Here is a 12,857-nt window from a genome sequence, read left to right as displayed (position 1 = left end):
CTTCTGCTTCCTCCCAGTCACTCTCCCAGCTGTAGGTGAAACAGCAGGGACCCCGGTGACCCACGGACAAGCGTGCAGTGACAGTGGTGCGGGAAGGACTCTGTGGCCATTCTCCTCTCATGTTCGTCGGACCCCTCCTCCCCCTGCCCCTGGCCAGGAAGTTCTAGTCCCACTGTGGCCTGGCCCAGCAGAACATCTTGCGGAAGGTATTTCTCAGCTCCGGGCTCCGGAAGGCGTAGATCAAAGGGTCGATGACGGCGTTGCACATGATGAGCGTGCCATTCACCTGGAAGATGGACATGTAGCAGGTGCAGTAGGGGTTTTGGGGGCAGAAGGTGATCAGGAGGAGGTGGAGGATGAACGGGGCCCAGCAGCAGAGGAAGACCCCGAGGAGGATGGTCAGCGTGATGGCCCCTTTCATGTTGGCCCGCTGGTGCACCACGGTGGAGGGCAAGGCGACGATCTTCTTGGCATGAGATCGAGCCAGTAGGAACATGTGGATATAGAGGCAGAGGATGAAGATGAGCATGATGGGGAAGAGTGCCGTGAAGGAGATCACCGTGGGGATGTGGTAGGTGAACACTATCATGGTGACGCAGCTCCCGGCACTGAGGGTCCAGATCCCGGCCAGGATGATCAGGGCCCGCCTCTTGGTCATGATGCTGTGGTACTGCAGGGCGTGGAAGATGGTGATATAGCGGTCGACCGCGATCACTGACAGGCTGAAGATAGATCCGAGCAACGACAGGATGAACAGGGAGTCGATGACATCGTCCATCGTGGTCTCAAAATCTCCCAAGGGCCCGAGGTAACCCTTGTTCTTCAAGATGATCAGGATATTCTCAAAGATTTTATACAGGCTGCCCAGCATGTCGGAAACGGCTAAGCTACAGATGAAAAGGTACATGGGGGAGTGAAGCTTCTGGTTTCTTATCACGGCCAGAAGGACCATGAGGTTCTCCAGGACTCCGATGATGGAGATGGTGAAGAATACTTCTTCTGGCATGACGATGGAGAGGCAGTCAGTGACATTTATGGGGCCTTCACTGATGTTTCTGGCAGAGGGATTGGCGTGTCCCAGAAGCTTTATTAATTCAGAAGTTCTTTCTGTTCTCATTGTGACGACGGTCTACGGCGAGCTGCTTCCTGAGTTGTTTAATCTTTACTCTGAATCTTTAATTCGGGATATTTTCTGGAGGGCTGGGGTGGAATATCTGATGAGGAACCAGGCAGAGGGTAGTTTGGGCACCTGAAGTGGGATGCAGAGAAAAATCAGCTAAGAGTAAGAAGGGGCAAGAGAAAGGTAGGAAATACCACCGATTGGCTGATTGATTGATTGATTGATTGAAATGATTTAAGGGCCCTTCAGCACTTACGTATGTAGACTAAATCTTAGTTGCCTGCACTGCCTGTAATGTATTTGAATGCTAGCCTCCCCAACAAGATTGTAAGCTTCTTGAGGGCAGCGATAGAGTCTATTGACTATATTGTTAATAATAATAATAATAATGTTGGTATTTGTTAAGCGCTTACTATGTGCCGAGCACTGTTCTAAGCACTGGGGTAGACATAGGGGAATCAGGTTGTCCCACATGGGGCTCACAGTCTTAATCCCCATTTTACAGATGAGGAAACTGAGGCACAGAGAAGTTAAGTGACTTGCCCACAGTCACACAGCCGACAAGTGGCAGAGCTGGGATTTGAACTCATGAGCCCTGACTCCAAAGCCCGTGCTCTTTCCACTGAGCCACGCTGCTGTTCTCTCCCAAGTGTCTAGAATAGTTCTCTGCACACAGTAAGTTCTCAATAAGTGCCACTGATTGACTGACTGATTAATTGAACTGGAAAGGCCAGTATACGAGTCAACCCCAGCCCTCATTGATTTGGCTGAAGTGAAAATTTTCCTGAATCTCAACCCTCGTGCTGAAAGTGTGTGTGTATTTATATTCATGTTCCAAATGAGTTAATTTCCAGGGCCATCACATAAGCTGTCCTCCTTGTCCTCCCTATCTTCTTAAGGTTTAGCTCTGTCTTTACAGTCCTCTCCTAAGGCTCAGCTTGGCCCTTCTCTCTCCTGCCAAGGATTGGCTTGTTGTTCGGTTGCTCAAGGTTGATTCTGGTGACAGGCCACCACCAGAGACTACAGGGGAAGCATCCTGATATCTAATGGGGAAGTCCAGAGTGGCCTGCAGGATAGCCGAGGCTTGATGATAATAATAATAATTATGGCACTTATTAAGTGCTTACCATGTACCACTCACTGTTCTAAGTGATGGAGGTGGATACAAGAAAATCAGGTTGGACACAGTCCCTGTCTCCCATAGGGCTCACAGTCTTAATCCCCATTTTCCAGATGAGGTTGCTGAGGCACAGAGAAGTGAAGTGACTTCCCAGGGCCACATGGCAGACAAGTGGCGGAACTAGGATTAGGACCCAGATCTTTCTGACTCCCAGGCCCGTGCTCTATCCACTACGCCATCCTGCTTCCCCAGTGATACAATGTGTTCATGTTCAGCAAGGACTCATTGTTCTAACTTAAAAATTTACTACGATCAATTCCTGTCTCATTCAAAGCCAATGGAGAGACTGATTAGCTGAAGAGATCCAAACCCCATTTCAGAGCTAGTGTTCCTGCTAGCGCCCCTAGACTGAATAGAAACTAACTTCTCCACAGAACTCCGAGAAGGGGATGGGAGGGGATGGGAGAGGAAGTTTGGGGAGTGGGAGAGATGGAGTAATCCATGTGGAAAACACTTCAGGCGGGATTGTTGCTCAGCAAATCCCACTAGAGAGATTTCCCAAGATGGTGAAATGTATACAGACCTTCTAAAGGGATATTCGCCTCTTGGATTCCAGCAGAGGGAAAAAATTTTCACCCACCTGGAGGGTGCTGGTTGAAGAGTCTAGATTCTGGACTCAATTACTGAACCCATGGGAATTGCACAGAAAATAATACTGCTACTAATGACGGTATTTGTTAAGCATTCACTAGGTGCCAAGCGCTGTAGTAAATACTGAGGTAGATTAAAGATAATCAGGTTGGACACAGTCCCACATGGACTCATGATCTAAGTGGGAGGAAGAACAGGCATTGAATTCCCATTTTACAGATGAGGAAACTGAGGTACAGAGAGGTTAAGTGACTTTTTCAAGATTATACAGCAGGCAAGTGGAGGAACCAGGATTAGAACCTAGGTCCTCTGATTCACAGATCCAGGCTCTTTTCTCTAGGCAATACTGCTTCCCCATTAGCTGCCCCTCCTCTTGGTCTTCTTTTTCCTCTTCCTCCTCTTTTTACTCCTCCTTCTCTTCCTCTTCCCTACAACTTCCCCCTTCTCCTCTTCCTCTTCCCCTTCTAGTCTTCCTCTTCCTTCTCCTCCTCCTGTTCCTCCTTGTATTCCTTCTCCTCCTCTTCTTCTTTCTCCACTTTCTTTTTCACCTCTTTTTAATTCCTCTGCTGCTGTCAGTTTTTCAGCAATGTGCCCAGCACTGTAGTAAGCACTGGAAAGCACACAGTGAAAGTGAATAGGTATGGTCCCTGCCTTTGCTGAATTCTCTAACGATAATTAGGGGAAACCCCCACAAAAATGTCAAATGCTCAGAGCCTAATAGCAATCATAAGGACCCAAATAAGGCAAACAAAGCCCTTCAGAAGCAGTCTAGCAGTTGACCTCTTGGTGTTCGTGGTATTTACTGGACACCACCAGTCCAGGCCGATCAAAGGCCATGGGGATGGTGCCACACTCCTCTTTGGTCATCGATTGTTCTTAGGGTGAAAGGTGGAAGGGGAAATGAAGGTGGATCATGTTAGATTTCACCCTTTAGAGCCCAGGAATTCCAGATTCCAGAATCAAGCAATCAATTAATTGTATTTATTAAGCACTTCCTGTCTGCAGAGCCCTGCACTGAAGCCTTGGGAAAGTACCAAGCAGCGTGGCCTAGTGGAAAGATCATGGGCCTAGGAGTCAGAGGACCTGGGTTCTAACTCCGGCCCTGCCACTTGTCTGCTGGGTGACCTTGGGCAAGTCATTTCACTTCTCTGGGCCTCAGTTTCCTCATCTGTAAAATGGGGATTAAGAGTGTGAGCCCCACATGGTACAGGGACGGTGTCCAACTAGATTTGACTGTCCAGCTAAATTTGCCTATACGATGATGATGTTGGTATTTGTTAAGCGCTTACTATGTGCCAAGCACTGTTCTAAGCACTGGAGTAGATACAAGGTAATCAGGTTGTCCCACATGGAGCTCACAGTCTTAATCCCCATTTTACAGATGAGGTAACTGAGGCAGAGAGAAGTTAAGTGACTTGCCCAAAGTCACACAGCTGACCAGTGGCAGAGCCGGAATTAGAACCCACGACCTCTGACTCCTAAGCCCGGGCTCTTTCCACTAAGCCACGCTGCTTCTCATATACCCCAGCGTTTAGTATAGTGCCTGACACATAGTAAGCACCTAAGAAATACCACAATTATTATTATTAACCATATAACAGAGTTGGCAGACACGATCCCTGCCCCAAAGAAGTTTGCAGTCTACAGGACTAGACAGGCATTAAAACAAATTCCTGAGAGGGGAGGTGGCAGAGTTTGAAGATATTTCCCGAAATGCTATGGGTCTAGGGTTGGATGAGTATCAAAGTGCTTAAAGGGTACAGAACCAAGTGCACAGGTGATGCAGAAAGGAGGGTGAATAGGATGGGGAAATGGGGGTTGATCAGGGACGGCTTCTTGGCGGAGGAATTATTTTAGTAGGGCTTTCGAGATGGGGAGAGTGGTGGTCTGTTCTCTCTTGATTGAACAGTCAAGCAGACTTCCTGACCTTCCAGGTCACAGAACAGGTGACCATGTGTTACATATCTCTTATTACCCACTTGTCTGGATCTTCTATTACCTGCCACGGGCTGGAGAACTACACAGTAGCCACGCAGAGCAGGTCCTGGAACGTGTGAGATTTTATCACTAAATGGAAAAAAAAAATAATTCCAATGATTAGTCCGTTCCCTCTATTTATCTCCTCAAGGTGAAGTAGATTCAGCTCCTCCTTTATATTCTGTGCACTTTAAGTGTTTCTGATGTAAATCTGGGCCATTTCTGGCCAGAGAGAACTCCATCATAATTAGTACCTGAGCAGCTGGCCTGAGCTACATTCTATTCCTAAAACCCAAATAGACATTGATTTTCCTCCAATTATATTGTACCAGAGACAGTGTTCTGCGGCATAGTTTAACGTGTTCCCTGCAGAAGGACATCCCAGAAAACAAATTAAGTTTCTAATAAGGGAGAACTAAGACTCAACCTGTTTTTATTTCAGAATTTCTTTGAAAAGAATGGCTGTTGGAGTTTCTGTGCCACTTAGAGGCTGGTCCTCTGGAAGGTAATGGCCCTCAGGAGAGAACTGAGCAGGTACTGTAGTTTGCATCTGTACCTCACCTGCAGGTTTATTTAATGGTATTTGTTAAATGCTTATTGTGTGCCAGGCATTGTGCTAAGTGTTTGGGTAGATATAATTAATCAAGTTGGACACGGTCCATGTCCCACATGGGGCTCACAATCTTAACCCATGCTTTAGAAATGAGGTACCTGAGGTACAAAGAAGTGAAATGATTTGCCCAAGGTCACACAGCAGACAAGTAGCGGAGCTGGAATTAGAACCCAGACCCTGCTACATCTTGGACCGACAGCAGCGAGGTGTTCCCCGGGAGGCAGCCCACTTCAACTGTGGGAATAGCTGTTCTCCAGGGCAGGATGGTCTCTATGTAAACCCCACCAGGTCTGGGTACACCGCACACGGTACACAGTTCATAGTACACAGCAGCAATTCTGCCCTGGAGATAGCAGTATGGGCAGGGTGAAGGCAGGAGGCAGCAGACAGGGAAGGGAGGGACAAAGAGAAAAAATTGTGGGAAGATTGGGGAGACTCAGGATAGGTCACTGCTCAACTTCAACCATGGTTCGGTCTCAGCCTCAGCTCAGTCCCAACTCCAGAAAGGTCTCAGCTTGATTTGCACCCTTTATTCACCCCTTCCTCAGCCCCAGGGCACTTATGTACATATCTGTGATTTACTTATTTATATTAATGTCTGTCCCCCACTCTAGAATGTAAGCTCACTGTGGGCAGGGAACATGACTAATAATAATTGTATTTTTTAAGCACTTACTATGTGCAAAGCACTGTTCTAAGCACTGGGGGATACAAGGTGATCAGGTTGTCCCACGGGGGGCTCACATTTTTAATCCCCATTTTACGGATGAGGGAACAGTCTACCAACTCTGTCATATTGTACTCTCTCAAGCGCTCAGTACAGTACTTTGCACACATTAAGCACTCAATAAATATGATTGATTGATTGATTGATTGATGAAGCAGTCAATTTTGCTACTTCAGAAGTGAGCCACGGACCAATCAGCTTACCATTTGAGCTCGCCAGACTACTTGTTTTGTTTTATTCTGTTTTGTTTTGCCGTCTGTCCCCCGCCTCCCCCCCCCTTTAGACTGTGAGCCTGTCATTGGGCAGGGATTGTCTCTATCTGTTGCCGAATTGTACATTCCAAGTGCTTAGTACAGTTCTCTGCACATAGTAAGCGCTTAGTAAATACGATTGAATGAATGAATAACCTCACCAACTCGGAGGAATGTAAGCCTAGAAGTACACCCATCTCCTATTCTTCTCCATATTTATGGAGGTTTTATCTTTCCTGTACCCCTTACTCACACCCCAAACTCACCTCCCTGTCTCCCTGGCCCCCATCCTGAACCCCTCCTCCATTTGTCTTATTTATTGAGCACTGTATTAAGTACTGAGCACTGTACTAAGTGCTAGAGAGAGCATAATACAACAGAGTTAGTAGACACATTTCCTGCCCACAAAGAGTTTACAATCTAGAGCTCCCTCTCTGGGTCCCATCTGGGGCCTCTCTGCTCTTGCCACTCTAACCCCCTCCCCCTCGATTCTTGTTTTCCAGCACCCAAAGTTGGGGGTACTGGGTCGGGGCTGGGGCAGATCAGATGGAGGAGGAGTGTGTGTTGAAAAACGTTTCATCCTTTCCTTTTTTTCTGAAAAGGTTTCACTTCCCTCCCCTTCCCCAGAGACAATTCATGAGCGTGGTTATTTGTCCGCTATCATACTGGCCATGTCAACTACATCCGATATTTTTATTATTACCTCTTTAAAAAGTGGGTTCTGACAATTCCAGCCAAGAAACATTTTGTTTGCACGGCCTTGAGACACCTTTCCTCATGCCATGGGATTGGAGTTCTGTTCTGTCAGTGGCTTTTCCACCACGATTGAAGTAAGGGTGGCTCTCTTAGTTTCCAGACAAAAGCTTTCGTAGTTTGCCTTCAAACTACAAAAGCGCAGATATCGGCAGTTCCCACAGGGTAAATGCACCCTAATCTTTCGATATTTTTTAATAGCTATTCTTATTTACTTCGGTAAATGTGTGTGTGCACTTGTGTGTGTGCATATGTGTGTTTGTGTGTGCGCGCTAATGTGTGGGTTTTGGTCTACAAAGAATCGCTGGAATTGTCTTGCATTGCTAAGGACCCTCCTATTTCTGGGATGGGCATAGGGAAATTTCCTCTTTTCAGAGGAAGTGGCTCTGTGCACCCAAGGAACAGTTGCAAATCTGATCACCTCGTGCAGACCTCGGACCTGTCTCAACAGTGCAAAAGGGGGCAGTCTTCCCTCTCTCAGGTCCCAGGCGACACCTCGGAGAAGATCAGTGGCCAAGTGGCCATTGACACAGGGAGAGAGTCACTGGATCAGCGGTCACCAGACTGCTCTGCTCCCTTCCTGCTCTTAGAACCGGACCTTCGGCCTGTTCTCCAGCCCTGGGCCAAATTCCCATCCTTGGCTTCCTCACTGCATGAGCGCTGGCTTTTGCTGATTTTCCCTCTGTATATTTGCCCTTCTGCTTCTCGGGGTGACACCAGCTCTGCTTTCTCCGCTCATCTCCTTACTGTGTCTCTGCTTGCTAACTGGGGTGGGAACTGGGAGCTGCCATTTGTAATGACTGGGCAGGTCCCTGGCATCTGAAAATTCCTTTTCTTCTGTCCTGCTGCTCAGGATGTATTGATTTTTTTTTTTTTACTGATTGGGCAAATAGGTCTTCCAGTGGAGGGAGTTCAGGTAAACACGTCCTTTAGATAGTGGTGGTACTCCAGGAAGTCTGTTTTATTCCTCGAAATATATGTTTTTGATATGTGTCAAGCACTGTTCTAAGCCCTGGGAGATAGAGAAACAGTGTGGCCTAGTGGATAGAGCATGGGCCTGGGAGTCAGTTATCTTGTCTGTAAAATGGGGATTAAGACTGTTAACCCCAAGTGGGCCTTGGACTGTGTCCAACCTGATTACTTCGTATCTACACCAGCACTTAGAACAGTAAGCTGTTTTTACTTTAAAGTGAAATTACTTTCAAGTAATTTACCCAAGATCACAAAGCAGGCAATTGGTAGATCTGGGATTAGAACTCAGGTTCTCTGACTCCCCGGGCCTGTGTTCTTTTCATTAGGCCACACTGCTTCCGGTTCTTTATTCTTTGTTTCTCACGCTGCTTTCATTTTTTATTCCCTCTGATGGTCAGTCAGAAAACTCTTTCCCTCCCTTGTTTGGTGCAGCATCTCTCTTCCTTGTGCGCCAAACTCCTGTGAGGGAGGTGGTGGAAGGAACTTGGAGCAGATCCCCATTGCTTCCACCCATCGGATCTCAATCAGGCTGCTCTGCTCTGGGGACTGAGCATAATGATAATAATAATGGTATTTATTAAGCACTTACTATGTGCCAAGCTCTGTACTAAGTGCTGGGGTGGATTCAAGTAAATCAAGTTGGACACAGTCCCTGTTCCTTGTGGGACTTACAGTCTCAATCCCCAATTTACAGATGAGGGAACTGAGGCACAGAGAAGTGAAGTGATTTGCCCAAGGTCACCCAGCAGAAGAGTGGCAGAGCTGGGATTAGAACCCATGACCTTCTGACTCCCAGGCCTGTGATCTATCCACTAGACCAAGCTGCTTTGAGGATTGGTAGACTGATCCTCAGGGGACCATCTTTTCATTCGTTTCCTTCATCAGCACACACAAGCACAGGCTGTCCTTAAGATTCCCTGGCCGAATTGAATCTCAGGCTTCAAACACTTTCCATTTTCTCCCAATCCCCTTTTCTGCTGAAAATGAGGGCAGCCTCAGCTAAATCTCAGCAGAAACCTCCAGTGTCAATTAATGGCCATCCAGTATCTAATGAGCTGCAAGATCCAGGATCTGATGAGCTGCAAAGTAAACTGGCTTGGAGTGGTGATGGCGGGAAATCCTTTGGTTCTTTTTGTTCTCCTTTGTCATGCAATTTGTTTTAAAAGGCAGAAGACATACATCACCCCGATTCTTAACTGCAGGGTGAAGGACATATAGAGATATAATTTAAAGCCAACTAACAAGCCCCATACATCAACTAACTGAGAGGTAAGAAACTTGGGATCATGTAACTATGCAGTCTGGAAAAGGACCATGATAAAAGCTGGTTCTGTGGCTTTGGGAATAATCACCACATTCCAAATGGTTTTTGTTGACTACTTGATTGAACTAATGCACTTGTAGGTAATAATTCAGATAGATGCTTATCTCTAGATGTTCTGTATTTTGGGCACTTGAAAAAACTGAGTCACCTTGCCATGATTCTCGGCTAAAAAGAAAGGGATATGTTTAGGAGGCTTTTATGATGGAAGGTTATTTTATTAGTGAAATTGTTTTCTAAGAATTGAACCAGAAATGAGAAAGACACTGGGCCATTTTAATGCTGACAAGTGATTTCACTAGCCTTGGAACATTTATTTTAGTATTACAGATCTCATTCTTTCTGCTTAGTGAATGTCTTGGGCTAGTAATGCATTGTTTTTTTTCTCCTGTGAGGGATCAGGATGGGAGGGACTGCAGTTGGGTTTGCACCCTTAAATCACCCCACCTACAGCTTCCCAGATTTATGTATATATCTGCCATCTATTTATTTATACTAACATCTCCCCCTCTAGACCGTAAGTTCGTGGTGGGCAGCGAACGTGCCTACCAACTTTGTTCTATTGTACTCTCCCAAGCATTTAGTACAGTTCTCTGCATATGGTAAGTGCTTAAGAAATAACATGGATTAATTGATTGACTAAGAGGGAAGGGAATGATGCCAGAGAGATGATTTACTGGCTTACCAGCTCCCTCCTCCCTGCTTCTGGAAGCTTGATGGGCCAGGAAGTCCTGCCACCTTGGGCCTGGATCCTTTCTCTCCTAGGGCCTTATCAGCCAGAGGTGTGGAGGCCAAGCTGGGGGTTCTGCTCTTTGGACAAGCTGGGCAGTCAGAACTAGCTAAAACAGAAATAGCTAAGATGGTGGCTCCACTTTTTGCCTTCCGCCAGTAATGGGAGAAGGAGGAGTGAGAAGAGGAAAAGGGCACCACCCCTGCAGCCAAAATCACTTCTGCCCCTTCTGCTGCTTTTCTCGTCCTCCCAGAGCTTCAGGCCTGAGTGTGAAGGATACCGCTCACCACCCCCTCCCCCAAGAGTCCGTTGTTGGGTAGGGATTGTCTCTGTTGCTAAATTGTACTTTCCAAGTGCTTAGTACGGTGCTCTGCACACAGTAAGCGCTCAATAAATATGATTGAATGAATGAACTCAGCGGAGCCAGGCAGATGGTGTCGTCGCTAGGTCCCTTTTCTCATGGGGAGCATTCATTCATTCATTCAGTCAGTCAATTGTATTTATTGAGCGCTTACTATGTGCAGAGCACTGTACTAAGCGCTTGGAATGTACAAATCGGTAACAGATAGAGACAGTCCCTGCCCTTTGACGGGCTTACAGTCTAATCGGAGCATCCAGGTGCAAGACTGTAAATTCTTTGAGGTGGGGGGATCGTGTTCATAATTCTATCATGTTCTTGAAAGTGCTTAGTCTAGTGGTCTGCACCCAGTAGGTACTCAATAAATACTCCTACTAATAATAGTGGTATTTATGAAGCACTTACTATGTACTAGGCACTGCTTTAAATGCTGGGGTAGATACCAGACAATCAGGTTGGACACAGTCCCTGACCCACCTAGGGCTCACCTTCTTAATTCCCATTTTACAGATTAAGGAACTGAGGTGCAGAGAAGTGAAGTGACTTGCCTAAGATCACGCAGCACACAAATGGCAGAGCTGGGATTAGAAGCCAGGTCCTTCTGATTCCCCGGCTCATGCTCTATTCACTTAGTCCCGCTGTTTCTCTGCTACTATTGATTGAGTGATTGACCAGGAGAGCACGGGGTCTGTGGGGGTCTTGGGTGGAGCTGGGCTCAGACTGAGGTGACCCTCCAGATACCAAGCGCCGGGGTCTGCTAAACCACGGCCCAAGAATTTCCCCTTCCAGCACCCAGGCCGTGCCTCAGTTATCCATGAGGTTCCTGGTGTCCCCCCAGGGCCTTGCTCTCCCGGGAAGGAGTCCAAGTGTCAAGCGCAGAGGGGAAAGATGGATTCTGAGGCCAGGCCAGGGGTGGACTGAGCGTCCCGGCTTCCAGAGTCGACCCCGGACTTTACGGAGCAAGTCATTAAGGGGGAGCTTCAAGGGGGGCTGCCGCTGCTTTCAGAATCTCACCCTAATGGGTTTGTTGGCCAGAGCCTTAGTTCATTCAGGAAGTCCCTTCTGAGTTTCTGTTTTGATAAGAACATGTTATCTTGGGATTGTTTACTAGCTGGACCTTCCCTCCACCTAAAAGGACAAGCTTCCTATTTTTCTTCTTTCCCTCATTTTCAGTTACTTCTAGCCTCAGCCCATTGCACTGTGCTTTAGTCAAAAAAACAAGGGACTGGGCGTGAGGAGCCCTGGGTTCTCACCCCAGCTCTGGCCTACTGTGTGGCCTCAGGTCAGTCACTTTACCCTGTAGATCTCAGTTCCCTCGTCGACAAAATGGGGATAATAATCCTAGAGCTATTGGAAGGATAGAATGAAATAACTGATGTGAAAGTGCTTTGAAAAATGAAAGCCCTATGTTTATTTGAAGTAGTAATGTGATTCTCAATCCCCAAGTTTTTATCTTGTATGTCACTGGCTTTGGTAAAAAAATTCAGCAAGTCATGATTCTGTATTTGTGAAGTCTCCCATTAGCAGATTAGGGGAAGTTCTAGGTTTGTGTTCATTAATCTGAAAATGTCATACTGAAATTGGTTTAGTTTAGTGTACATGCAAAAAAACTTTTAAAATGGTCTTCAAAATGCAAACAGTGGTATTGGGAGTGGGTTAAAACCTAAGTGGCCTATAACACCTCCAGTTTGACTGATTCATCTGGCAGATTAAGGCAGCCCTGTTACAGTTTCAGAAAGCAGAGGGCCGAGCCTTGGGAGCCCAAGCACCGGGCCTTAGGGCATTTCCTCAGCAGAATGAAAAAGGGGAATTGAAGCAAGCCTGGTCAGAAATGTCTAATGGAGTCTCTCTAGCGGTGCCAATTGGAGCTAGGCGGTGAGGAAATGGGAAGAGCATCTGGCAGTAGACTATGCTCCCTTCTTTTCTGTAGAAATGCTTTGAGGGGACTGACAGAACCAAATCATTTTCAGAAATCAAGCATCTCCATAGTAGTAGTAGGAAGAGGAGGATTAGCAGTAGTGATTGTGTTTATTTCTATTTTGAATTTTTTAAAGGTAGCTTACTATGTTCCAGGCACTTAATAAGCACTGGGGTAGATACAAGCCAATTTGGTTGGATACAGTCCATGTCCCACATGGGCTCACAATTTCAATCTTAATCATTATTAATGATGTGTATATATCAATGATTCTATTTATAATAATGTTGGTATTTGTTAAGCGCTTACTACGTGCAGAGCACTGTTCTAAGTGCTGGGGTAGATA

At 46.5% G+C, this 12,857-nt stretch overlaps 1 protein-coding gene across 1 annotated transcript; it reads right to left on the bottom strand.

Moving 5' to 3' along the window:
* Window positions 1-163: 163 nt before the first annotated feature.
* On the bottom strand, window positions 164-1,117 carry MC2R (melanocortin 2 receptor). Its single transcript, XM_001507829.2, has one exon. It carries the CDS (start codon window positions 1,115-1,117, stop codon window positions 164-166), a length of 954 nt encoding a protein of 317 aa, XP_001507879.2.
* Window positions 1,118-12,857: the final 11,740 nt, after the last annotated feature.

The sequence above is a fragment of the Ornithorhynchus anatinus genome, chromosome 5 (genome assembly GCF_004115215.2).
Source record: "Ornithorhynchus anatinus isolate Pmale09 chromosome 5, mOrnAna1.pri.v4, whole genome shotgun sequence".
Classification (NCBI taxonomy): Eukaryota; Metazoa; Chordata; class Mammalia; order Monotremata; family Ornithorhynchidae; genus Ornithorhynchus; species Ornithorhynchus anatinus.
This window is presented reverse-complemented; position numbering and strand designations above follow the sequence as displayed.

What these genes read in the sequence shown, in the direction of transcription:
- MC2R (XM_001507829.2), bottom strand. Translation starts at nt 1,117, where the DNA reads ATGAGAACAGAAAGAACTTCTGAATTAATAAAGCTTCTGGGACACGCC.